The 27,852-nt window shown below is 39.2% G+C and overlaps 2 protein-coding genes across 8 annotated transcripts in view; one reads left to right on the top strand and one right to left on the bottom strand.

Annotated features, from left to right (window-relative positions):
• Positions 1-11,446, top strand: part of ABCA4 (ATP binding cassette subfamily A member 4) — a 120,960-nt gene extending 109,514 nt beyond the window's left edge. For 4 of the 5 annotated variants that reach the window (XM_089515697.1, XM_089515699.1, XM_089515700.1 and 1 more), the window contains 10 exons: positions 1,116-1,245; positions 1,426-1,546; positions 1,954-2,016; positions 2,110-2,216; positions 4,173-4,314; positions 6,624-6,758; positions 7,384-7,487; positions 8,205-8,297; positions 9,828-10,077; positions 10,933-11,446. In XM_089515697.1, coding sequence (XP_089371823.1) covers positions 1,116-1,245; positions 1,426-1,546; positions 1,954-2,016; positions 2,110-2,216; positions 4,173-4,314; positions 6,624-6,758; positions 7,384-7,487; positions 8,205-8,297; positions 9,828-10,077; positions 10,933-11,055 — 1,268 coding nt within the window. In that variant the 3' untranslated portion in view covers positions 11,056-11,446. Of the gene's footprint in view, positions 1-1,115; positions 1,246-1,425; positions 1,547-1,953; positions 2,017-2,109; positions 2,217-4,172; positions 4,315-6,623; positions 6,759-7,383; positions 7,488-8,204; positions 8,298-9,827; positions 10,078-10,932 lie in introns of those variants that run through there. The other variant, XM_089515702.1, reaches the window with a different exon arrangement.
• Positions 11,447-13,689: 2,243 nt separating this feature from the next.
• Positions 13,690-27,852, bottom strand: part of LOC149316506 (very-long-chain enoyl-CoA reductase-like) — a 40,862-nt gene continuing 26,699 nt past the window's right edge. For 2 of the 3 annotated variants that reach the window (XM_089515703.1, XM_089515704.1), the window contains exons 6-13: positions 26,394-26,509; positions 26,166-26,271; positions 21,420-21,492; positions 21,279-21,322; positions 18,915-18,978; positions 17,901-17,989; positions 15,515-15,560; positions 13,690-15,422 (exon numbers count right to left, since the gene is read on the bottom strand). In XM_089515703.1, coding sequence (XP_089371829.1) covers positions 15,295-15,422; positions 15,515-15,560; positions 17,901-17,989; positions 18,915-18,978; positions 21,279-21,322; positions 21,420-21,492; positions 26,166-26,271; positions 26,394-26,509 — 666 coding nt within the window. In that variant the 3' untranslated portion in view covers positions 13,690-15,294. The remainder of the gene's footprint in view (positions 15,423-15,514; positions 15,561-17,900; positions 17,990-18,914; positions 18,979-21,278; positions 21,323-21,419; positions 21,493-26,165; positions 26,272-26,393; positions 26,510-27,852) is intronic. The other variant, XM_089515705.1, reaches the window with a different exon arrangement.

Here is a 27,852-nt window from a genome sequence, read left to right as displayed (position 1 = left end):
TATGGCAAAACATCTGATTTCTGAAGCTATGTGGTGGAGAAACAAATTTGCCTCCTCATTTTCCATTTGCAAATTTCTACCCAGAGACTTGTTCAAGCAGAGTGACTGCATATGTGGCTGGCATTGCAATGGCAGACTCTGTCCAAAGTTTAGAATCGTTTTAGGGAGCAAAATGTTGGTGAACATTTTAAATAAATTGGAGTATTTAGTCTCCATGAATGAATGCCTGAAGAAGACCCCCAACAAGAGTTTTTCTAGTGAGGTGCATTGAGGAAATGTGGTATACAACCTCTGCAATTGATACAGGGAGTGTTTCACATTATACCTCCAGGGAGTGGAAACACTCGCTGTAGATACTGTTTTCAATGAAGCATATATTTTTAGTGTATACTAATATAGTCAGCCCTCCATATCCAAAGTTGCTGTATCCACAGATCCAACCATTCATGGCTTGAAAATATTAAAAAATATTCCAAAAAGCAAACCTTGGTTTTGCCATTTTATATAAGCAACAACATTTTACCATGCCATTATATATAACAACACTTGAGCATCCACAGATTTTGGTATCCACAGGGGGAGGGGGTCAGTCCTGGAACCAAATCACAACAGATACCAAGGGCTCACTGTATGAATATTTTTATCTAATTGGAATTTGGCTAATTGTGCTTGTGAATATTCATCTTTTTTTACACTGATATCTTCCTTGCCTCTCCACTTTCTCTTGTCTCTTCTAAATCAAAATTTTATTGGAAACAGATCAGAGGCCATTCTTTGTCTGCCTGTCTGTCTGCCTGTATCTCCCGCCCTCTCTCCCTCCATCCTCTACTTAGGGTGGCTCCTAAAATGTTGGTGAAATAAATACTAGGCACTTCCTTATCCTTAATTCAGGTCTTCCAAACAATCTTCTGTGTCGTCATTAATTTCTGTGTTTGATACAGCATGATTGAGTTGAGTTAAAATGTGCATCATGAAGCATCCTTATGAATGGTTTTGGGAACCTGTGTAGGAGTTCCTTGGTAATGAAGTCAATTATTTTAGTAGCTTTTGTTTAGAGAAGCAAAGCTTTACTCAGGCAGTAATTAAGAACGGTTTTGGTTGGTTTCATCCCAAAGGAGAAGAGCATGTCTTGAATCCGTTTCACTGGGATTTTGCTGGAAAAAACATGGTTGCCTTGGCAGTGCAGGGTGTTGCATATTTTGTTCTGAATCTTCTGATGCAGCATAATTTCTTCTCTACCAGATGGTATGTTGGAAAACTCTGCGCCTTCAGATGTCTTATCTATATGAAATTAGTGTAGACGTGTTTGGTTTCAAAGTAGTGTGTGTGTGTGTGTGTTGGGCAGGGAAGGGTTAATGCAAGTTGTTCTTCAGACATGAACTGAATTATTAAATTCAGTCTGTCTGTTTTGTTTTGTTTCTTCAGGCTTTCCCCAAAAACTATGATGCCTGTTATAGATGAAGATGAGGATGTTGCAGAGGAAAGACAACGAATAATGAATGGAGGAGGCAAAACAGACATTTTAAAATTGCAAGAATTGACCAAGGTAATTTCCAGAAATTATTTTAACTGGAACAAGCAAAATGTATTGCTTCCTGTGATACTAAAAATTCTAGTTTTCAAGCTTCGTCATTACTGGCTGCCTTAAACACAAACACTGCATTGTTTCTAGAAAAGAGAAGTTATTTGGTTTATAGATGTGCCACCTTCTTTGAACCTGCTATATTTATAAGGGAAACTATATTTTTAAAGCATTAAACAAAACTGATATATTCCTATTCATTTTTACCATGGCTTGTCTTATTAACAGTACAGTATTTAACTTGGAGGATTTCGTGTATATTTTTTTTCTGTTGTATTATGCCATCTGTCAGCCCTAAAATTGGCTCAGGTAGATTAGCCATGGATTTCACAGAACAAAGGCATTTTTTAAAAATCCCCATTTTACTCTAGATTTATGCAAGAAGACATATTCCCGCTGTAGATAGGCTCTGCGTGGGTGTTCGTCCTGGAGAGGTGAGTTGTCCAACATTGCTGTAACATACTTTAAAGTAACTCTGTTTTAAAATCTTCTGGAAGTAACAAATTTTGTGCTAATATATAACATAGTGCTTTGGTCTCCTGGGCGTGAATGGAGCTGGCAAAACAACAACATTCAAAATGCTGACTGGAGATACTGAAGTAACATCTGGAGATGCTATAGTGGCTGGCCACAGGTAAGTTGTGACAAATGCCAAAACAGACCAACACAGTAAACAATGTATAGCAGTCTATATCTGTTAACAGAGCAAGTGCCATTAGCAATATGTCCCTTCTCAGGCTGTGAAAAGAATTATCTATATTTTTTTGCATAAGGTTGTTTATTTATAAGCTCTTTTTTGTTAACATTGATGTCACAGCTTTAAGCCAAAGGAGCTCAAGGTGTGTCATACATGGTCCGCTGCCCCATTTTTCTTCTTTCTGCCACCCTATGAGCCAGTTTAGGCTGAAAGAAATGTTAGCAGCCAAAGATCACCCATTTGACTCCATCACAAAGTGGGGATTTGAACTTGGCTTTCCCCCATTGTAGTTCACCAACCAAATCAAGTCAACCACACTGGCTCTCCATGGGAAAGAGGAGAATGGATTCACCCAGCATTTCTGATCCTTGTAGAATATATCTCTGATCTCCATTGATATGGTAAACTGATACATTTGGAGGTGCAGTACATCACAACATAATGTTAGCAGGTATTTCTTCTGTGAGAACCATGGTGTAGTGGTTTGAGTGTTAGACTGCAATGCTGGAGATCAGGGTTTGATTCCCTGCTTGGCTGTGGCAACCCACTAGGTAACCTGCTTGGCAGGTGACCTTGGGTAAGTCACACACTCTCAGCCCCATAACCCCCATGATAGGTTCATGTTAGGGTCACCATAAGTTGGAAATGACTTGAAGGCATACAACAACAACAAAATTGTTCTGTACTGCATTGTATCTCTTCTTCTGAGTAGTATTGTTCACAATTGTGGTTTAATATTAAAGCACTGAACTGGCAACATGAATAATTTCCATTAAAATCTGGAGAAGGGAAAACCTCTGTACTTATTTTTGGCTGTCTTGACTTAGGGAGTACAGATATATATATGACTGCTCACCTTTTATTACATGTATATCTTTCATTCCTTTTTAAAAAGAAGTCTGTGGTCCAAAACACACTGCAGAAATAATCCAGTTCGAGACCACTTTAACTGGCCTGGCTCAGTGCTAGGGAATCCTGGGAATTGTAGTTTATTATGGTACCAAAGGTCTCTGACAGAGAAGGTTAAATGTCTCACAAAACTGCAGTTCCCAATAGGTGTGAGTTGGACCTGTATCTATTGAATCTTTCAGGGTAGAATGTCAGCACATCAACCAATGAAAATGCATTTAGCTAAGTGGTAGCAGAAGGCATTCCAGAAATATTTGTGTGCTAGTACTAGAGATGTTAAGGTATGGAAGGACGAAACAGGAAAAAAGTATTCTATGTTTTCCCCCCTTCTTTCTCCCACCCAAAAATGGATGGTTTTATTCCCCCAGGATTCCCCTCTCCCCTCTATGTATGTATATTTGCTCTGATAGGGACATGGAGAGCTATTTCAGACATTTAGGTGCAACTGGGTGCCAAATCTAAAATCTGTGTACCCACTGTGTTGGAACTGTTTGAGCTGTCTGTCACACATGTACATGCAATATAGAAATGCAATCCACCACCACCACCAATTTACCTACAGTCTGTTTCCACAGTGTGTATATATTGCTGTCATGTACTGTTATACAGCCAAAGTGGGCCATTACTAAATCTTTAAACCTTTTCATTAAAAAAAAAACATTTATCACATATAAGAGAAGCAAGAGATAACCAAGCTCTGATGAAGAGATTTAAACTTTGCTTTCTACAGATTTAAGAGAGATTATTTCCAAATGTACATTTATGATAATGATGCCATGCAGGGTGGAGAACATCAAGATATTGTTAGACTACAGCATAGCCACTGGCAAGGGATTATGGGAATTGCAGCTCAACATTTGGAGGGTTGTATGTTTTCCAGTCTTGCCTTTGCTTGATTCTTTTCTCTCTTCCAAAGCTATGGATTGAATGTGACTGGAATTCAAATAGATCTCTCCACCACCCTTTTACTGTTTTTCCCCCCAGTATATTGACTCATATCTCTGATGTTCATCAAAACATGGGCTACTGCCCCCAGTTCGATGCTATTGATGATCTGCTCACAGGAAGAGAGCACTTGCGTCTTTATGCATGTCTGCGTGGTGTGCCAGCAGCAGAAGTGGAGAGGGTACGGACAATTTCTTCTTCAACATTCACTAACATTTAAAGCATAATGCTTAAAAAAAGGAGGGAGAGCAATAAATCAAAAGTGGGTGCAGACAAACAGCTACAAGGCTGATTACACATTAAAAATCTTGTTTAAGAGCACCAAACAATCTGTTTTATGATAATGTTCTTTGGGCTTCATTCAGTGATAACCGTGCACAATAGGGAGTTATGTGAGGCTGTGGTTTGTATAACATCTGAATCTGTGTTATGGTGAAGATAAACAATTACCTCTGTGGAAGATGTAGGTAATCAGTTTTGGCTGTTCCCATTTCTGTGTTAGTTTTGTGCAGAGAAACTGATCTGCAGATACAATCTATGAAGTTGTACAATGTCTTTGCACTATCAGGGTCAACAGTGGAGGTTTGTGTGAGTTCCCAAGTGTGTAACACAGAGCAATGGATCTGCTGTTATTTCTGTGTAACAACAACAACATTTATTTATATCACACTTCTCCAAGCAGATCAAAGCAGCTCACAATAGTAAAACAACATTAAAATACAGTAAAACATCATAATTTATAAACCCTCCCATCCACAATAAAAATGCATTTTAATTATAAACTAAGCAGGGGCAATTGATGGGAGGCCACTGAGAGGCTAGTCTGGGAAAGCCTGCCAGAAGAGATATGTCTTGGCCACCTTTTTAAAGCAGTCAAGACTGACAATATGTCGGATCTCCTCCGGCAGGCTATTCCGTAACTTGGGAGTGGCAGAAGAAAAGGTCCTCTGGGTAGCCACCGCCAGCCGTTTTTGCTGGCCGCAGTAAGTTTTTACCAGAGGACTTCAGTGTGTATTATGTACAGTGTACTATGCAATCCCAGTCACTGTTGCACCCATAACACATCTATTATACAGAACTGGGTTGAATGTCTTGGTGGTACAACAACTTCTAACTAGGACACCTAATTTGCACAGCAAAGTATGATGTTCCCATATATGTGATATGAAGCACAAATAAGGATCTCCATATTGGATACAGCCTTCTGCCTGCAGCCTGAGACTAATGATTGACTGGTCAGTTCAGAAATTTGTTCAGACTTTTTCCTGGAAATTTCTGAACTGACCAGACAATCATTAGTCCCAAGCTGCAGGCAGAAGGCTGTATCCAATATGCAGATCCTCTGGTGAAACAGTGGAATTCATCATCTCTCTTTTCTAGCTCAGCCTCCTCAAGCACTCCAAAATATCAGAGAGCTGGAAAACACCCGAGAATTCCTAAGTTTGCAGGAGGCATGAGAAGAGAAAGAAGTTCTGTAGTGTGCATCAGCATCACACTGGATTTAGGCTAGAGTACTTCAAATCCCTTCCTTTGTGTTGCTATAACAGAATTATACCCATCCCTCCACACAGTGTGCAGATATGCTCTGAGCAACGCTAAAGTGAGTGCATGTCTATGGAGTCATAATGTAAAAGTCTTCAAATCTTTTATTTATTCCAGCTCAGGTGGCACTTGTTTCTATTCATGGATAAAGTCTACCTAGAGATGATCCAGTGATATAAATGGGACTTATTAGCCACAACTAACTCAACTCTCATTGATTTAAGTGGTTTGCGCCATACTGTTGGATATATTCCTGTGCATTTTATTCTCTTGAACCAGAATACCCTTCTCCTTTCACTTGGAATTTTATTAAATTAAAATGTATATACTGTTCAATTCATTTTTTTTAAAAATATCTGAGCAGTGAACAGTATAAAATCTCAAAGTCAATCCAATATAATACAATGTAAGGAGAGAATAATAGGAAACAATCTTAAAGGCAATAAACTGGAATGTAAATCAGCAAAAGCTTGTATGGAAAATGTTTTAAAGAAGCAAATAGTTCTTGAATATTTGTGTAAGTCTGCATAAATAAAAATACACATAGGTCTCCCATTGTCTGTCATGAATTGACATGTTGGGTACTCTTGCATGCATACCAAGGAGGGTGTTAAACCAGACTCAGGGCCAAAACATACTTCAGAAATAATCCAGTTTTAGACCGCTTTAACTGCCCTGGCTCAGTGCTAGGGAATTCTGGGAACTGTAGTTTGTTGTGGTGCCAGAACTTTCTAACCAAAAAGGCTAAATGTCTCACAAAACTACAGTTCCCAGTATTCCCTAGCATTGAGCCAGGTAAGTTAAAGTGCTCTCAAACTGGATTATTTCTGCAGTGTGTTTTGGTCCTCAGTAAGGATCCCATTATGTACCTGCATTGAACTCATCATGGATTGGGGTGCTCCCATAATATTTGATGTAACTATAATATTGGTTTCCTTTCTTCCACAGGTAGCTGAGTGGGGCATTCAGAAGCTTGGTCTCTTGGCATATGCAGATCAGTTGGCAGGCACCTACAGTGGTGGGAACAAGCGCAAGCTCTCCACTGCCATTGCACTAATAGGTTGCCCTCCATTAGTCCTTCTGGTAAGTAGCTTGATGGTGAAGAAAGCAGAGAAAGCAGTTTAATTCTGCAAGGTTCAGGAAAATTTAAAATGTCCCTGATGAACCATATTTCCAGGCAGTTTCCCATTGACTTGTTTAGTGAGTGGATGGGTTAGGTTTTTTTGTGTAATTTGTTACCAGTCATGTTTTGTATGTCCTTTCTTTCTGTCCATGATGAAGACTAGCAAGCTATGTGATGCCCTCCTTATCAGCATTTCCCAGACTTCTAGTATTTGAGGCATGTCTTTGTTTTCTGAATTAAATTTGGAGACATATTTCACCTTTACAGAAGAACACATTTAGTTTTAGAATGAGCTAGAGCAAAAATACTGAACCCTAAACTTGAGCCTCTTAGAAATGTATTACACTGTGAGGCAAAATTCAAAGGATAGAAAATGTAAATAATGTCCCTCTATTTTTTTTAAACTCCTCTTTAAATCCCATCTCATTGATCTCCATCCTCATTGCTTCTACACAGTAACAGAAGGCCCTTGTTCCTGGCTTGAGACATGAACATGAACATTCCTGCAGTGGTAGGGCATACATCACCATATTTATTAAAAAGGGAATATCCAATTGTTGTGGTCCACTAATTCTGTTCTTATAGGATGAGCCAACTACAGGAATGGACCCTCAGTCCCGACGCTTCTTATGGAACTCAATTGTCAGTGTGATCAGAGACGGAAGAGCTGTGGTTCTGACCTCACACAGGTAAAACAAACATGCTCACACAAAATTGGCAACGAAACCAAGGTCCTTGCTCCCACAGACAGCTGATTCAATTTTTTAGAAACAGTATGGAATGCACTCCTCCTAGTAGTGTATTTCATTGTTTAAAATGTCCTGCCCCCTCCTATATCAAAAGATCTCAAGGCATGGCACAAATAAATATGTACCACGTCTGATTGCAGGTGGAATGCTACCAAGTCAGGGAGAAACCTTTTAACCTGTGTTACCTCTTTCCTGATCTTCTAGCTTTCTGAGTGCATAGAGATTTTTAAAATGTTTTCATCCTGTCCTTCTGCCAAGGAATGCAGGACAGCATGTCTCATTTGCTCTTGTCACTTAATCCTTGTAAAAGGTATGTGAGGTACATTATGATGAGAAACAGTAAAGGTCCAGGGTTACCCACTTATAGCTGAGTGGGATTTAAATCTCACTCCTAATTTCCTTGAGCTCACCCTTGCCCCCAATCACAATTAGTTCTTACTGTTATTATTTTTCTGCCCTCCCCTCTTACATATCTGTGATGATGGCTGTGCAAAAAAGCAAGGCCAATGTAGGACACAACAGGAGCTTTATTGCCTGGTGTCCAGATTCTGGCCCAATACGGATAAGTCTTAACTAGGACAGAAAACCAGGGGATTGTATGGGGGTAGGAAGTTGATTTTGCATTCTGCCTTACATACATTTTTCTCTCTCTCCAAGCATGGAAGAATGTGAAGCACTCTGTACACGCTTAGCCATCATGGTTAAGGGGACATTCAAATGCCTGGGCACTATCCAGCATCTCAAATACAAGTAAGCTAGGCACTTGTCTCTCACTTTTATTCTAGTACAATTAAGTAAGAAAATCATGGCTTTTATGTTTCAGTTTTTAAGGTGCAATCCACAGAGCTCTGCACTGAATTTAATGGGAGAAAGAGATTAGTAGACCATTCTTGGGGGACAGAGCTGGACTCCAGACGTGAAATTTTATAACAGTTTGTCTTTTCCAAAGAAATTCTGGAATGATTATTTGGGTAAAGGTCTTAGATTCTCAGTCAAAGATTCCTAACTACACCCCAATTTTGTCCAGTCTATGGTTCCTTGAGGAAACTGTGTTAAATTTATCTTTGCTATACCTATGTGCTATAGGGAAAAATAAGTTGCTTTTTCACGTGCATCAGTTTACTGACTTCAGTACACAATGTGATGTTTTTGGGTACCTACCAATTACACAGCCCATCAAGAATCCTCACCCCATTGTTGCTACTCTTTTCTGCTCTGCTCTTCACAGGCAGCAATAACGGAGGCAGGAGCACAATAGGGGCCCCTTCCTCATACTGTGGATCCACAAATCTGGAACCTGAATGTATGTGGGTGTCTCATATAGAACATAACATTATATGCAGAGTTTGATAAGGTAGTACAGCTACAGAGCACCATTAGGCATGAAGGCTGTCAGTAATTCCACTTCCCAGAAATGTAACCATCAGCCCTCAAAAATAGCTTTAGGAAGCATAAAAAACAGCAATGGGGTGAAGGGTAGCCCTAGACAAGTAGATATTTTCTTGAACATCTCTGGATCCAACTTAATAGACACACTTTTCTGTTTAGGTTGGGCACCTGAAATGGAATACCCGAACATACGGTGCCCACCTTCTGCTTTCCTAAACAGGTGGTGCAGGTGAATCCATGTTGCTCTTGCAGTGGCTAAACCCATTATTAAAACTTATTTACATCACACTTCCTCTTCATTACTTTAACACACCAAAATTGATAATTGTTTCACTATTGAATATGCTGCACATTTTGAGCCATGCAAGGAATCCAAAGTAGTTTGAAATACAAAAGAAGACAGACTATTGAAAGCCATGAGACAAGCGTTCATTTGTTGTATTTAGCAGACTGGGAAATATGTGTGGCTTCCAATCTGTGTTTTTGTCTGCACCAACTCATTTTCACATGATCACACTGAAAATAGCACAAGGGTCTGGTGCAGTCTGCTGTCCCTAATCAGCATTTCAATTTCTGTTTTGTTTATATAAGAATTAGTACCTTATTAATCAAATCCTAAGCTTTCTGAAATACTGGCTGTATGCATTTGGAAATATCTCTTTGTGTTCCTCCATGCCGGTCCTGTCCTGTTGCTATTTCCTTACTGTTATTACTATGCATGCATACACCCACACCCCACTTTTAATTCTAGATTTAAGATATAAGAAACTACAGCCAGTTTCAGTTTGGATAGCTGATGGATCAATTGCATTTCTTAAATGCCTCTACATTTGATCAATATACTTACATGAATGCACACTCATCACTTCATTAACCTCTGGCCTTTCACAGATATGGAGATGGATACATTGTCACCTTGAAAATCAAGGCTCCTAAACCTGGATTGCCTCCGGATCTGAGTCTAGCTGAGAACTTCATACATCTGAACTTCCCAGGCAGTGTACAGAGGGAAAAACACTATAACATGCTTCAGTACCAGATATGCTCTTATTCACTGGCCAAGATCTTCCGGTTGATTCTCTCCAATAAGGACAGCCTACATATTGAAGAATACTGTGTCACCCAAACCACACTGGATCAGGTAAATTGCAGATATATTGAAAACAGAAATAATAACCCATCAAGTAAGTACAAACAACCAAACCACAAACCCGCCTGTTCTGTTACTAGTTTTGACAACAGGCAACTTTTTTAAAAAAAAAGTTATACGTTTGTAGATGTGCAGCCAAAGAAGATTTATCTGAAACTGCCAAAAAAAAAAATAAAAAAAGCAAGTGCTGATTTAAACGATGAACCATCATTTGGTGAGGAAATGCCTGCAACATTTGCAGACATGCTGACTGGCATCTGACGTAAATCAGACCTATTCCATCACAATTCACTGTTTTAGTTATTGCAGAGGCTGGAATTCTGCTCTGACCATGCAGTGGTCATGCAATTATCAAAATCCATTCCAAAGTCTATATTGTAAATACCACTCCCCACACCCCCTGCCAAACATGGCCATTTCCAGGTTGTTAAAGAGTGGCAAGATGAGGAGGAAGAAATCCAGCTATTTTCCTATGGACATGCTTCAAGGAACATCCCAAGGCCCTCTGGAGGTCTCTGCAGATGCCTGTCACATCTGCTTTACAGAAGATTTTGCCTTTGGAAACAAGTCACCCCTCTTGGTCTTCTCACACAGGTTTATGGTACTTTTACTAAATCTGCCCATGGGGGATGTGAGTATTCACCACCAGCCCACCTCAAATTGAGATCTTACAATTACTGTAGAGTTGATGAAGCCTAGAGTGATCTTTCCAAATTTCACGCTCTGGAATTATAAGACCCCTCTATTTTTTATATTTTCACAAAACATCTGTGTTTCTCTTCCTCTTCCTTTGCTAACTAGGCAAAGGCAGTTCTAATGGTGCACATGGATGTTTTCTTCTCATAGGTTTTTGTGAACTTTGCTAAACAACAGATGGAGGATGAGGAAATTCCTCTACATCCTCGTGCAGCTGGAGCCAACAGAGAGGTGAAGGTGACCCCTGCTTTCTATCGACAGGCAACTGCTTAGAGGAGCTATGTATCAGCTGAAGCAAAGCCCCAGCAGCTGAGGATTGTGCCTAATGACTCTTGCTGGACAGAGTGATGGGTTCAAATGAGCTTGGTCAGAATTCTTCTCTAATGCAGCCATCAGCTGTGAGTGTAGGTACTTTTTAAAAAGCTAAGTCTCCATGTCATCACTTCCTACTTTAATTCTAAACCAAAAGTGGGAAACAGCATGAATGTTAACTCTTTAAAATGTGGAATTTATCTCGTGCAGAACATTAGGATTTAGTATCAATCAAGCACCAGTCTTCACTCAGTTCATTTGGACTTCTTCCTAACAGATGTTTAAGTTATAGCTAAGAATGATCCAGTTTTCCACTTATGATTCCGTTACGAAATACTAACATTTTGTGGATAGTGATTATATATATATATATATGAGAGAGAGAGAGAGAGAGAGAGAGAGACTCAAAAAGTTGTATTCCACAGGAAAAAAATAGTCTACTGTTTTTCTAGGCATTTTTTGCTAAGATTTCATGGATTCACAGGAAACTTTTCATCTTCTGTGGCCTTCATTACATTCCCAACTCACTTCTGTTAGGTCCTAGTTTTAACTTGGGAAGCAAAACCTGTCAGCAGATAGTGAAAATTCCAAAGGTTGGATACTCACTTCAGCTTCACTTCAGCCTCATGAAACCGATCAGCAGTGGAGTTCACATGTGCCATTTTCTCCACTGTGAAAATCTAATAGGAGTATTTAGCCTAGGCCTAGAACATCAGTTTGTAAATTTGTGATGTCAACATGAAACCACGTGAAAGAAATCCCAAGGTGCTATTAATTTTATCACCTTTTTAGAATCCCATAGCATGAGTATTACACTATTTGTGGCTCGCTTTGAGCTAATCTCTAAATGAGTAACCTCTATTGTTTGTTGGAGGTTTTTAAATCTTTCAATGTTATAAGTTACTCTGAAAAGCTTGTTTAAGGTAGACATTTTTCACATAAATAAATATCTAGTGTTTTTTTCAGCTGCAGTGCTGTAGGTTAGGAGACATAAGTCCATTGATTTCATAGCATGGCTATTGTCAGGCCAGGAAAGGCAATGGCATGTATATAGAGAACTTCCTAGCAAGCTTGTGAGGAACTGTTTCCGTATGCCAGAGTGACCAACATGTCTGGCAGCAGACATCAAATACCTAAGGAATTCTTATGAAGAATTGTGTTTGCTGTGTCTGAGTGGACAGCTCTTGATCAAATGGGCTACAGTTTACCAGGAGGGAAGATTTTTGATTGAACATTAGGAAAAAATTGTCAGTGATCAGAAAGTGTTTGCTTTTTAAACGAAACCACTTAAAGTGCTGGTGGGATTTTGTGTCCTGGAAGTCTTCCAGCAGACATCATAGGCGTTCTAGTTCTCGATTTCCGACACCAAGCCAGAGGGTTGGACTACGTGACCTACAAGACTGCTGCCAACATTTTGATTGTGTTTTGTAAGTCACCTTGATAATTTTAAATAGAAAAAAGATTAATAAATGTATGAGTGAATTTGAATGAAAACATTAAAAGTCATTTGTTGTGATTTGCAATTTTCCACTGCTTTAGGTAACTTCTCCCAGCTAGCACTTCCCATTTAACCGAAATGTCTGACTTTAGATTTGTATCAGACTGGGTATGCTGTGTATAGGAGAGAATAGAAAGCTCATTGTGAGAGCACTGGATCAAGGATGGGCAAACGCACCTACTGCAAGGCTGTTATAGCAATCCCTGACTGTCCCCCAATTCCTGTTCAACTGTCCTTTTTTTGGCAAGGAAAGAAAGAAAGAAAAGGTAAACTGCCAGGAAAAACAATTTGCCTTTTAAAATGAGCTGCAGGAACACCCCCACAATCTTTATTTTTAAAAAAAAAAAAAACCCATGTCTTTCAGAACTACAAGTAGATATCTAACCACTTCTGGGTCAGTTTTGGCAGCTGCTGGAGGGTCCTGAGATACAATATTGAGCCCCAAGCCCAGCAATATTACCCACCCCTTCTATGTTGGATGTTTTTGGATTGCCATTCCCACGATCCATCACTATTGGCTATGCTACCTACGACTGATGACAGCTGAAATCCAACAATACCTGGAAGGTCACACAAGTCCAATTCCCCCCGCTATTGCATACGTCTCTTTCAAACAGAGTGAAATTGCTTTGCCTGGTACAGAAAATTTTTTAAATCTTCACCAAAAAGCTATAATATGTTATCTATTACAGTATTATAATTATTTGGGCTGAGTTCAAAATATAAGCTTGAGTTTATTGCATATTCTCTTTACAAACAGTGGAAAAATCTGTACATTGTTTCTAGACAAATAAATATTTGTTGCTGAAGTCATAGAGCCTTATCACACGTGAAACAGGAGCCCCAAGTCAAAGCACTTCCGTAGCGAGGGTAAAGCAGGGTCACTTCGAATCCAAGGCAATTCACGTGATGAACTATCATACGTGAAGAACTTAATTGTGATGATTCCTGAGTCAAAGCAGAGTGAAAGCACGTTGAATTACCACACCAGTGCATACCATGCGGATTCAACTATTCGAATTGGCACCCTTGAGCATGCTCAGTGGGGGTCTGAATGCTTCGAGACCTTTTACGCTTCCAGGGTAAAGAAGGGGGGCACTTTCTAGTTCACGTGAATGCAACCTTCATGTGAATTGTTCCTGTCATATCTCCCCCCAGCCTCCGATGGCCCCTTCCTTTGCTCCCATTTCAAGGCTATGGAATTCTGGGAGTTGGAGTTTGTTGTGGGGGTCTTTGGCTCGAGGCTATGGAATTCTGGGAGCTGGAGCCTCCACCCCAGCCTCCAATGGCCCCCTCCTTTGCTCCCATCTCTTCCTCCAACCTCCTATTTCATTCCTTTCATCCCTATCATCTACATCTAAATCTACCCTTTCGAGCACCAGAAGCAAATGGGGCAAAATTGCAGTGCAGCATCATGGGAAATGTGGGACCTTGGAGGTTTGGGGGGGGGGTGTACCAGGACGGAAGTAAAGCTGCATTCCACACCAGATCAATTTGGAGTGAAATCAAAGTGAGCTTGGAAGCAACTTCTGTTAATTTGCTTGTTACCGAATTCAGCAAAATGAGGTATCACTTTGGATTCATTGCGGAAGCACCACGGAACAACCCCCCCCCCATAGAAAGCAATCACGTGTGATAATACATCACATCATGTGAATTCGCATTGTTGGACCTGCAGTCACATCGGATCAGAGATGCAAAAAACCCTGTGTGATAAAGCCCATGCACAAGTTCTTTAAAGTTTGAGACACTATTGCCCCCATTTCTTGATATGATCTGTGCAGAGTCTTCTTAAATCATACTGACCACTCTAGGAAAAACTCTAGGTAGCATTTCTTTCAAATCTGGGAAATGTGGAATATTGTTGGAGGACTGCAGTTCAACTTCACTTTGTCTACTAAGAAGTCTACATGCATCCCACTCTTGCTCACATTTACTTGGAAGTAACTTCCACTGAGTTCTGTAAGCCTTACTGTCAAGTAATTGTGGGCAGAACTGCAGTACAAAAATGTTTTCCAAGACTGAAAAACACAGATAGAAAAATAACCATAGAATAAGGAAGAGCCAATCTTTTATGTTATGAATGATAATTTGACAACAGTCTAGTTGGAACTGTACCATTTCATTTTCCAGGACTGTATCAAATTATGATTCTTAACATAAAAGATTGCATTTTCATCATTCTAATGTTCTCTCTCAGTAACACTTTCATCAACATGTCAGTGTATTTGCCACAGCAAATGCCTTCTTGAGACAATCCATGCAACATGTTCTGCTTTGGCTATTAGATGCAATCCCATCTGGAGACTTCCTTCCTTGCATATTCCCTAGAATATGCAGGTTGGTGAAATTCCAGACTATTTCGTGGCAAATTGTCATGCTTCCTCCCCTTCACAAATTTAAAAAAGCTTGGCCAACCGGACTGAGTTGGCTCCAAACATCCTTCACTACCAAAAAGGCTGTAAGGGAGGGAAAGAGAATCAATACTGAATCTCTGAACAGTCAAAAAACAAAAACACAAAACCCTGAGAGATGTGGTCTTCGAGCCCATGGTATTTCTTATAGCAGAATAGTTTCAGCATGCACCTTGAACAGTTCATTTAAATTATGATGCTATCATAACATTATCTTCTTTGTGTACAGATGTCTCTGTATAGTCCACTGCTTCCCAAAATTCAAGATGGGACAGAGAAACATGTTCTTTATAGTAAGAAAGGAATGATGGACATTCTAAGGCTAGGATAATCCTTAAATTCTCGTATATAGGTGCCATGTTTATCCTTTGCCCAGACTGTCATCTGTATGAAACAAAGTAAGGTGAACAATCCCACTGCAAAAGATAGAGAGATAGAAGGTCAAACTTCATAAAATAAGCCAGTCAAAATAATGCCTTAAAAATTAAAAATCAAAAGTACTATTCACCTGGTACGCATTGTGTCATGATAGTAAAACCAATCCATGTCCCCAGCTGCAATGGCCAAGAAAATTCAGAACAATAAATATCCACAACAGAGCTATTTCCATTATCAGTTTAACAGATGAAAACAGTACAACTGAAATATGATTGTGCACTCAATCAGAACATCACCCAGTGTTTTCTCTACATGTGCATATAATCCACACTGCCTTGCAGAGATATAACAAAACATTTCTGTTTTATCCTCTTCATTGCTGGAGGGTGATAAACTTTACAGTTAGTTAGTTTGTTTCTGTTCAACATATGGGCTTTAGGACTGAATGCAGGTCAGCTGTGCTAGGAAAGGACAGTCCCACCTTGCAACCTATCAGTTAGTCAAACATGCAAAGGTTTAGGCTACAGCTACCCGCCATGCCTCCAAGAACTAGGTGACTATTTCTCTTGTCCTATGCTACTACTATTTTCTTCCAAAGAGTTTTACCTCTGAGAAGTTAACCCCAAGCATTTCTTCCAATTTTCATCAAGTTCAAAACACCATTTGGGAATCTGGAAAATACAGCCAGTGTCCATACTCTAATTTTTGTCCTTTTGCTTTTCCTTTTAAACAAATCACTCCCTTGCAATTCTGGGCTCCGCTTTTCAATGAATGTGTGGGGGTGTTTGGCATTCAGAAGTTACGTTCTAGGTGCTTCCATAGAAATGTTTTGTTGTCAATTGCAGAAAATTAAAGGGGTAGGTGGATTCCAGATATTATTGTCTGCCCCCCCCCCCCCCCCCAATTGCTTTTGCTATCTTTTTTCTTTCCACAATAAATCAATTTGGGAGATAAAAGGTGGAATAGATGTTGTTGTTATGTGCCTTCAAGTCATTCCAATTTATGGCGACTTTAAGAGGAACCTATCTTGGGCTTTTCTTGGCAAGATTTGTTCACAGGAGGTTTGCCATTGCCTCCCCTGAGGCTGAGAGAGTGTGACTTGTCCAAGGTCACCCAGTGGGTTTCATGGCTGAGCAGGACACTATGTCTTTTGACTGCTAATCCTACATTCTGTTACACCATTCTTTTGCTCAATGATGTTAAAAAACCCAGCTAAACCACTGCAGGAAAATCGAGAATTTATCTCACTTTATAGTATTGGTGAGACCCAGCATGGTGTAGTGGTTTGAGTATTGGACTACAACTCAGTACCAGGGTTCAAGTCCCCACTCAACCATGAAAACCAATTCGGTGATTCACACTCTCTCAGCCTCAGGGGAAGGTGAAGGCAAACCCACTCAGGAAAAAATCTTGCCAAGAAACCCCATGCTTTAGGATTGCCATAAATTGGAAACCACTTGAAGACACACAACAACAACAACACAGTATTGATAGATAGGCAACAGACTGCAGGATCTACTTTGTCTTTTGATAGATCTCTGAGACCCACTGATTGGAGCCTGGTGCAAAGGACATAATCCCTAGAATTAAAGGTCTAAACCCATGAATTTGTTCAGAGTACCAGAATTGAACAGAGCTCACAGCCCTACATTTGAAAGCAACTCAAAGCTACTGTACACTGCATTCCAGCTGTGATTGTTAAATAATTGTGAATCAGACCAGTAAATCCATCTTGCTATCTGCTCCTACTCTACAATATGAGATGGAGATAATATAATATGGAGACAGCTTAATATATTTTTGATACCAAGGGCAGAGAATTCAAATGGCACACAAAATGCAATAAACAAAATAATGAAATAAATAAGGAAATAACCATTTTTAAAAAATAATCAGTTTATACAGAATGATTTGCTCTGCCTACCCTGGCTATATCTCTCTGCCAGTCTTCTCCCTGATAATTTGCCCTTTCAGAAGCTACCACACAGAAGGTGCTAGAATCCCATTTATTTACACAAACACACACTGATTGCAAAGTACACAGTCCAATGTTTTATCAACACAAAGGAGTTTATCACATGGGACAAATCCCATGCAGATACTAAATTTAAACTGAAAACAACCCACATTTGCGGGATGTTTTTCAGACAACATTTACGTGAAAGAGAAATAATGTGAAAATAACCGGAACACAAAGTTGTCAAAACCAGATCCTTTTTACTTTTGCTAAATTCTGAAAGTACAAAGGACCTTTCCATTCGGATTATTTTTGCATTATTTCTCTTTCACACTAATGCATCTCACAAACAATGCCCAGATTTTAAAATCCCATTTCTGCACGAGATTTTACGAATTTGCCCTCTGTGTTATAAACTCCAAAAAAACACCAGTTGGATTGTAATTCAAGCCTTCAAGGTTGTTAATGTGTTGAAGTTCATAGCAATTTAGAATATATATCCATCAAGCAAAGGCTAAATCGTACAGTATTGTCTGATAATTTTTTTTAAAGTACATACCTCATAGGTATAGTTAGGGCAGGAGACAAAATAAAACAGCCATGTGAAAGGATTCTTCGTTGGATAAGGGATCTTACAGGTTCTGGATCCTGTCAATTAAAAGGCCCAAACATATTCTTTAAAAATGATACGTTCTCTCATTATCTTTTCATACTATCCAGTTTTCCCCATATGTGTAACATGAGTAATATATAGCTACTTGTTTTGCTGACACACCTGATCAGAGTAGCACTCTTCACTGGAACTATATAGATTCATTCATTGCAGATCAGGAAAAATTACATCTTTCTCAGAGGTTAGATTAGAGAGAACTGTTTTTCACTTCTCTCTAGGAAGTTCTCGGACTGTTGTATGGCGGGGTATCAGACAAAGGAGGTTATCACGCCATGCCATTTTGACAGGTTATACTCTTCAAAAACTGTTACAGCTGTACTCGTAACAATAGCTGATTGTTGAAAATGTGTATCGCATCCTTGCCATATCTGCACTGTAATAGCATGACTTACATATTTTTTCATCTGCACAAATGCTGCTATCACCATCCCATTTGCCCAGACTTGTGCTTCTCACTGGTTTGCCTCATTTTTAAAAAATAAATAAATAAAAACACTAGGCATCTGTAGCTCCATCAGCACAATTCTGTGGTCAATGTCTGGCAGATGTTGACCACAGAGTTGCACCGCAGGACCTAGAGATTCCTAGAGAGGTGTTCTCTCAGGTAAAAACATAGTGTTTTTGTTATTTGTGGTTTTTCCACATTCGTGAGGGTCCTGTGCCTTTAACCCCAGAGAATGTGGAGGGACAAGTGTAGTTCACATTGTAATGTTTTCTTACAGTTTCCCCTTGTTGCCGGCCTAATTTCCACAGCTAGCAAGTTACATTCTAGTCAATGTTGTAGGATCCCAGACTTTAAAAAATTTACTGAAAAATTAAATGAATCCTGTGCATGGGTGTGTGTGTTTGTTTTTTATTCAAGGAACCTTTAAAAAAAATAGGAGGAGAAAAGCACTCAGCTTTTACCATCTCTTCTCAGATTACTAAGTGCAACATGGATAGAAAAGTTTCCAGCTTCACAGGTCTATCATGAAAAAGAGAGAGAGAGAGATGAAAAACAACAAAAATACAATTGATTAATACTTAGAGGATATACAGACAGGCATAAAGGGTGGCCGCCTGCCACCTGCCCTGACTCCACCCCAATGCCGCTGTCATGCCGCCTGTCCAACCAGATGGCGGCGGGCATCATGCTGTTTCTGCGGCGCAGCGTTAAGACATGCTGTGCCAAAGAAACAGGGGATTGCCACCACCACAGCAGCAAGAGCAGCTTTTTGCTGGCTCCAAAAGGAGCGGCTTTCTGCTACTTTTGGAGCCAGCAAATCACTGGATTGTGGCTACGGCGTGCAGTTCCTTTGGGGCTGTCTGTTTAGGCCCGTATTTTCCCTAGTCAAACAAAGGCAGACCTCAGGCAGACCTTCCTAAAACTCCACTCTGTTGAGTTCCTATTTGGGATATGTAGTCTATGGGGATCCCATAGGCCTTCCCAGCCACAAAGCAATGCTTCTAAAAGGGCTGGTTGTTCCATCTGTTTCACAAGCAGCCATGGCTGCTCAGTGCTGCTTATGGTTAAAGCTGAATGAGGGTCACTATAATCAAATTACTATTTCTCTGACTGGCCAGCTTCCTACCCTGCCAAAATATCCAAAATGGGGGTCTAAAGAGCATTTACTATTTTCTTCTGATGTGTCCTTGTCGGTAGACACAGCAGTGTGTATTTAGAAAAGAGAGACTGAGAGAGAGTCTGGAGAGATGCACCAGGTAGAAAAGACTCCATCCGCTGCCACCCTTTCACCAACAGCCCTAATTCCTTGTTTGTTCATCCAAAAGATCCCTCAGCCTTCTACTCCTCAGCTTCCACCTGAAAGAGGTTCCCCACCTCTCAATGCTGGTTCCTTAAGCCATGGAAAAACCTACGGTAAAGGACCCAAGTAGGGTGCATACTCCAGAGTCACAGCATTCTGACATTTCCACAGCACTGGGAGGGTTCTAAGAGCAGGTCAAAAAGAATAGAGGAGCAATATTCCCCAGTCATTTCCTCCCAAACCCTATTTACCTCCCACAGTAAATAGGAGAGAAAACATTTATACTCGCTTTACAGCTATGTTGGTTGATGGTATGTCTGACGGCTTTGGATACCTTGTAGTGTGCATCCAGAATCCCTCTCGAACCACACTGTGCTTCACTAAGCCCACTTTTTATGTGACCCATCACTAGTGCTCTAACACCGGAGTCTTTATTTATGTAATAAATAATATCTTGCTTTTCATGACCCAAGGTAACAACTGCTTATAGGGACAGGCAGTGGATGAATCAAAGATCAGATCTCCTACAAAGTTGCAGGCAATCCACTCTATGCTATGGTTCTATGGCCAAGGACCAGAGAACTGCAGCCTAAGGAGTTTATCACATGAGGGACAACAACAGTGATTAACCCATTATTATCACGCAATTGCGCTAATGGTTTTCATACAACATTGTGTTCAAAGTGATATTATCCCGTGAATAACCCATTATTGTTGCACAATTGCACTAATGGTTTTCATACAACATCGAGGTGAAATATGATTAAAGTGCCATTAATCCATGAATAACCAGGCAAGAAACAGCAGCAAATCATTCATGGGGTTTTCCCATTAATGACTTTTTTGCTGTTTATTGCCTGGTTATTCCCTGGTTATTTTACAGAATAAAGGCTCTTGTGTTAATCTCATTTTAATCGCATTTTAATTGCACAATTTTATCAGGTTAATCACTTTTTTAAGTTCCAACCCCCCCCCCCCCAGGTGTGATAAACTCCCAAGAAACATTTGCATGCTCCATGAAAGTTCTAAGATACAATAAAGGACATTTATTACATGGCCACAGGGGTGTCACTAGGGGGATACAGGCCACACCAGGTGACATCCTAAGGGGAAGTGACCCCATTGCTCCCATAACATCTGTCTTTTGGGCTGTGGCATCTTTTTTTTAAATTAAATTTTGATCTTTCTTATTCCTTTTAAATTTTCTTTAAAAACATATCTTACCAAATGTTCACATTAACCACATGAAACTGCATACATATAAATACATTTAGGCTATGAATATGATACTGTAATTTAAAGGTATAATTTTAACATTGCTAGTTGTTTATGTCACAACTATTACCATTACATTCAGTGTTACACAGAAATTATGATTTATGAGTAAAATTAGTACAAAAACATTACTAAAGATTCTGCGTTGTGTGATATGGGAGGAGGCGAATCAAGGGGTGACCATGAGTTACTGTACTTGGTGATGCCACTGCATGGCCATGATTTAAATTCGCAGCATACTTACGAGAACCATGATCAGAGCAAAGTTGACTTGTTTTTGCCCATAGGCTACAAAACAAAATATTTGTGAAAGTTGTGATTAGCATTCAATTAGCACTGAGGGTACAAAATTTTCAAAATAACTGTGACTTTTTTTGCAACTTACAGGGCGGTGTGTAAAGAGGGTGGTTGATATAATAAGCAAGCCAGGCAGCAAATCCCCAGTAATAGGCACAGTTCTGTAAAACAAAGCATTTATATGTGTGTTAATATTTTGCACTATGTCGAGCTGTTGCCAGTATTTTATCTTGGTATGTGTGTGCTGGCACATCTGTGTATGTACACATGCAAACACACATTTGAGATCCATAACTTTGTCTCTCCTTAATTTAGCCAAAAAACAAAACCCCGGAAGGGACTACACAGAGAACACAGTTCTCAGGGGCTGCCATTAATGGAACTAAGTATACAAATCTCTCCCTGTAGCTTTAATTTCCTTGGATAAAAGAAATTTTAGTTATCTGTTAATTTATAACATTTAGTACTGCTGACAATGCCACAAATAGGATTTATAGATGTCAAGACAGAAGAGAAAAAAAGACATTAAAAATGCGAAATATTTTGGGAAGACATTTGAAATGGAAGATATTTTTAAATGGAAAGTAATATTTCTCTAATACTTAACACTAGTCATTTCAATGAGATTATTGCTGTTCATTTATTTGTAATACAATTGCAAGTTTATAAGAACGAAATATTTCAGATGCCAGAGAAAAGCTTTCTATCAGCGTAACAAGACATTTAAGACATGATCCTTGATTTATTCTAGAACACAAGAATACACCAAAAGACTTCCCAGTTTTCTGGTGGGAGTTGTACCAATTTCCCATTAAGTGTGAGCAAGCCATAGCTCTTCCAGTGCATAAAAACAGTCTCCCAAACATTAACTTAACCTGAATTCATAGAGGCTTTTTCTGTTAATATTTAACGATACATCACAAAAAATACAGTTAACTGTGGCAAGAATGGGTGGATGATCTTGTCAGGTTCTGAAAGGTGGGAAGTCCAAATACACACTGAGAGTATGCCAATTCTTTGGGTAACACAGGGACATGATCCTACTCCAGCCTCCCAAGGTTTAGCTTTAGCTATCTGGTGGAAGAGATTTCCTATTTTCCAGCATGCCACAGCCAAGCTATTAAATTGGAGGAGGGAAAATCTGAGATGAACCTATATTTTCTTATTTATTTTAAGTAAAGGTCACCATGAATCAAGGTGACTTCAAGACAGTTAACAACAATGATTACCTTCCACAGAATTACAAAACTGTACATAGTGTTGAAACCCGAAACATGCAAATTATAACAACAAAACCAACTCAAAATAAAAAGCAGCAGAAAACCAGATGAAAATTAGAGGTAATTTAAAAAAAACGTGGGAAAATAAAAAGAATTTGCCTGGAAACAAAAAATTAACCAACCCTCAGACAACCAGCAAGCCTCTAGAGGAGTGGTACTGTTTATATAGTGGAACATATATATCACAGACAATCCCTTCTCTTCAACTGTCTAAGGAGATTATGGGACACAGATGGGATAGAGATGGGATCACTCCCACATCCTTATCCCATCCATGACAGTGATTACTCGCAAGCCTTTCAAAACGTAGCACTGATCCTGTCATTATCTTGTCATTGAAGCAGCATTGCATTAACATGAACTCCCATTAATGCAAAATACTGGGCAATGCCACTTCAGTGATGGTACAATGATGAGAAAATGACAGGATCAGCGCAATGTCATTTGAAAGTCCTTCCTGCAATTGTGTGGGAAGGACCGGACAGTGATGGGGACAATGACATCTCGTCCCCCCTGTGATAATCTCCTAAAATAGAAGATGTCAGAAGCACATTTTCTTCTCAAAGATTGGAACATTTGTTTTATTTTTTACAGTAACTTTTTAGTGCTAACCACTACTCTGAAGGAATGTTTAATGTGTCGCTCATGTTTCTTCCCTCTCCAAAGTTAGTTTGAAAAGTGGAACAAAATACCTCACCTTTAGGAGCAACAATCACTCAGTATCCATTTATTTAAGACATTTATGCATCACCTCCTGATCCACCAAGCTCCCTCAGGCCATGCACAACGGGTAAAACACTTTTAAATGGTACTGAAAAGTTCATCTACACTGAAACAGTAACAATCCTGCCAGCCATTCACAAAAACAGTGTCATTATGCCCTTATTACTCTCTAAAAGTACCAAAATAATGTTACAGGTTACTTGTAAGAGGTTATATTCAGACACTATTTCTTGCATAGGTCCTGAAACAACAATCCATTAAATGTAAGCCATCATTGATGATGTTTGTTTTCACCAATCCCAAGGCAGTAAAATATTTTGAAAAGATGATTTTCTGTATTGGACCCAACCCAGCACTAAATGGTTTAATTAACGTGAACAACCACATTCAGGGAAAATACCTGATTTATTACAAGAGCATATTCCTTCTAGTGTAAGTGGCCTTTAGTTCAGCAGAGATCAATAGCAGTAATATTATAACTGGCTAGCTGCCACAGGGCAGCTTATTCTTCAAAAGCCCTGTCATTAAGCAGAAGACTTAATGGGAGCAACTACCTTCTAAGAGCAGTTAAAGTATCAACAAAGGGATACACCTTTGTAAGGATCACAAAGAACCTGCAACCTGGAGCTGTATCCTCTGCCCAAAGAGTCTCTATTTAGTACTATGTTGCAGCTAGAGAGCCCATTAATTAAATTAAAATCCTTTATGTATAGTGGGATGGTTGTCCTGGTATTACTCCCTGTGATCCTTCACCTCAAAAAATTTGGCAAGATTATAAACTGGTGTCTATCATAAGTAATGGACTGGACTTTTTAGTACTTTATAGATAGAATGTAACAAATCTAAAAGAAATGTGAATGATCCACTTTTTACCATTCCATTAGATGTAAACTCCAAAACTGACATTAAACCCTTCCCATGTAACAGCACAACATGAATTGCTAGCTATAAATATACTATATTATTCCATTATCCATTCTGGAAAATGTATATATTGTAACATTTCCTAAATAGAATTTCATTCTACCTCGTTCATTACAATCCTTTTGCACACTTTTCTAACTTACAACAATGCCAGTAAGGCCTGATAGAAATTCCTTATATATGTTGCTTACTTCTCTGTGTTATATATACCAGAAGATGTAACTAATAAAGGGAGTGGACTACGGAAGTATTGTGCTTTTGGTAATTCTGCAGCCAAATTCATATGTTAAATCCACACATACACACCCATATCTTGGGAATAAGATTGCACACATACCCACAAGACCATTCACATGGCATACAGTATACGAGTATCAGCATCTCTAAATGAGACCTCCATACATTTGTCAAGTTGTGCATTATAGGAGCAGCCATTTTTCTGATCCACAAAACTCAGTGAAGGAAGAACAACTCCCAGAGGGAATGGTTGCTTTCAGCAAACTTCCAAAAGCTGCTCCTCACAATATACAGTAGACACTACAAGCTGGATAAACAGGATCGGATTATGTGATCTCGTCACCAAATGGAATAGCTTCTTGTCTGCAAGTGAGGCTATGAGCTAGTGGACATATCCAATAGAGGAAAAAAGGAGAGGTGATTTTAACAGATTTGCAAAGGTGAGCTAAATTCAGTAAAAACTGTCTTCCCACCCAATGTTTCCATCAGCACAGGGTTAGTTGGGATATACGCCACAGAAATCATCTGCCATTTTTCAAGCATAAAATTAGTTTTATAAAGTAGTACAGCTTGAATCACTCTGATATAAAATGCTTGGGGCCAGATGTATTTTGGATTTCACATTTTGTTGGATTTTGCAATACAGTCAGCCCTCCTTATACACGGATTTCTTACAGACGGATTCAAGCATACACGGTTTGAAAATGTTCCAAAAAAGTATAAATTTCAAATATCAAACCTTGATTTTCCACTTTTTATAAGGGACACCATTTTGTTCTGCCATTATATTTAATGGGACTTGAGCATACACGGATTTTGTTATACACGGTGGATCTTGGAACCAAACCCCAGCGTATAACAAGGGTCCACTGTACCTGTCTTTGCATATATGTACATAAGGAGTTATGGTGGAGACGGGACTCAAGTCTAAACACAAAATTCATTTATGTTTCATATACACCTTATACACATAGCCTGAACATCATTTTATACAAAAATTTTAATAATTTTGTGCATGCATCCAAGTTTGTGTACACTGAAACTTCAGAAAGCAAAAGCCATCTTGGCCATCCATTAAAAATGTTTTGGTTTTTGGGATATTTCAGATTTCAGAATTCTGGATAAGGGAGGCTCAACCTGTAGTACTGAATTGATGTAACTGGGAGCACTTACATGGCAGAAATAAAAAAAAGTATCATTATCACTGACAGCACTGCTTAGCCTAGAGCATTTCATTAAGCATTTTTATTTTCTTTCCAGGTGAAACTATTTAATAATACACTACTAAAATTCTAAAAGTGGTGAAGGTAGATTTATTGTGAATTTACTTTGTACCTGCCATTCAATGCTTCCAGCCAACAAGGGTCCAAAAACAGAACTGGTTAATTTTAAAAACCAATCTATGTGTTCAGAAACGTTGTCAAGAGGAAAGGGGACATAGAAGTATCACACCTTGCAGCAGAAATTGGGAAAACAAGAATTTGGAATGATACAGCAGCATGTAGACGTCAATAGGAACATGTTGATGTTAATGTACAATGGGTTTCGCATTATGAGTGGCAGTACTTTACCCTACAAATGACACCCAAAGTTGGGCTAGTAGAGTACTGCTAAGAGTGGCCAGATTGAATTTTAAATAAGGGCTGCAAGTAGATTTTGTGACAATTTACCTTAACAATATTCCTCAGTGGCATAGTCCCATGGGAGAACCGATGAACAAATATTGTTTCAATCAACCTTTTGATGTAGTGGAAAGAATGGCAGATACATGCCAAGCTAGAAACAGCAAGATAAAAGCGTTTCAGAAAGCTAAAGAGACAAATAGGGCAAGACAATTGGATTAAAGTTGTGATTTCCCCCAAAGTAATTAACTCCTCTGGCCTTCAAATGCAACTTACTTAACTACTGGATGTCGGCTCTTGGTAAACCTGTCATCCAGGCCATAGATAAAAGGCATGCGGAAATAAAACACAAAATAGATGAACAATGGCCCCGTATATTCTATCAGAAACACCTGAAAAAGAGAGAAAAGTTATTAGATGGTTCTCATAGTCATTCTCAGGGTACAGCTTACCAGCAAAGGCTTAAATGGTGGCCAGGGCTAGATCCCCAAAACTCAGTACTGAATGCTATTCCCCAATGTTGAACCAGCACTTGTACTGCATTGCAAGTGGCACCCACATTTTATCAGTGGGTGAAACACCTCAGAACCCACCTTAAAACAAACTAACAAGAAAAAGAATGGAGCTTATAGATGTGTAGTTAAACTCTATTTAAGTGTCAAACTAAACTGAAATACATCCAGCATGAATAATAAAGTATTCATAAGAAAGCTGATGACTTTGATAAAATTGATGAATTCAGTCAAATAGCTAAATAACTAAACAGACTGGGGAAAATCGGTTCTAAAAAATTCTGTAGAAAGGCTTTATTGAAAACATAATCCATAAATAACTGAATCTGTAAATAATAAAGACGCAACAGATGTTTTCATCAGTTTGGGTCAAATGCATGTGTAACTTCAATTAGATATTTCCATGGGAAGGTCACAGATGCAGTCGGCACAAATAATTACAGTAGGCCCTCTGTATCCACTGCTTTCTTATCCACAGATTCAAATATTAAATTCTGAAATGCAAATCTTGATTCTGCCATTTTATAGAAGGAACACTATTTTAGTATCCATTGTATTTAATGTGACTTGAACATCCACAGTTTTGATATCCATGGGGAGGTTCTGGTACCAAACCCCAGCAGATACCAAGGGCCCGCTGTATTTCCAAAAGAGGTGCTATAAAGAGTGCCACAAACAAATCAACATTTTAGTAGAGTGCCACAGAATGTTAGAAAACTATTAATGTAGCAAAATCTTTAAGTATTGGTTCTATACCAAGATTATGATTGATGAAGATGTGATTTCGAAACATCTACAGATATCCCCCCGCCCCCGCTGGATGACTGTATTGTGGTGACACCTTCATGGTACCCCTTATCCCAATTTTACCCACATTTTATCTTAATACGTAGAAGACAATGAAGGCACAGAGAGCATTGCTAGAGCAGGTACCCTCAAGCATTGGCAGCTCCTCAAAACCAATAGATGTAAACACTTACATGGATGTGAATGCCTGTGGTAATGAACAGTCAAGCATACTCAGGAGTGGGGAACAATATGGGAGTCCCTCAGAAATCTGGAGCTGACCCTTAGCGATGAGGAGAGGAGATTGAGAGACTTGCTGGAGGCTGTGCAATCCACCTTGGTCTTCTGTTCAGTATTACATGATTATAAAATAGGTTTATGATCTCACCACTGCTGAGGATTCAATGTGACCATATCAAGCCCATTTTTTGACTGCT

This window comes from Sceloporus occidentalis, unplaced genomic scaffold (genome assembly GCF_023333645.1).
Source record: "Sceloporus occidentalis isolate IW3139 unplaced genomic scaffold, rSceOcc1.0.p SCAF_3, whole genome shotgun sequence".
NCBI classification, from domain to species: domain Eukaryota; kingdom Metazoa; phylum Chordata; class Lepidosauria; order Squamata; family Phrynosomatidae; genus Sceloporus; species Sceloporus occidentalis.
This window is presented reverse-complemented; position numbering and strand designations above follow the sequence as displayed.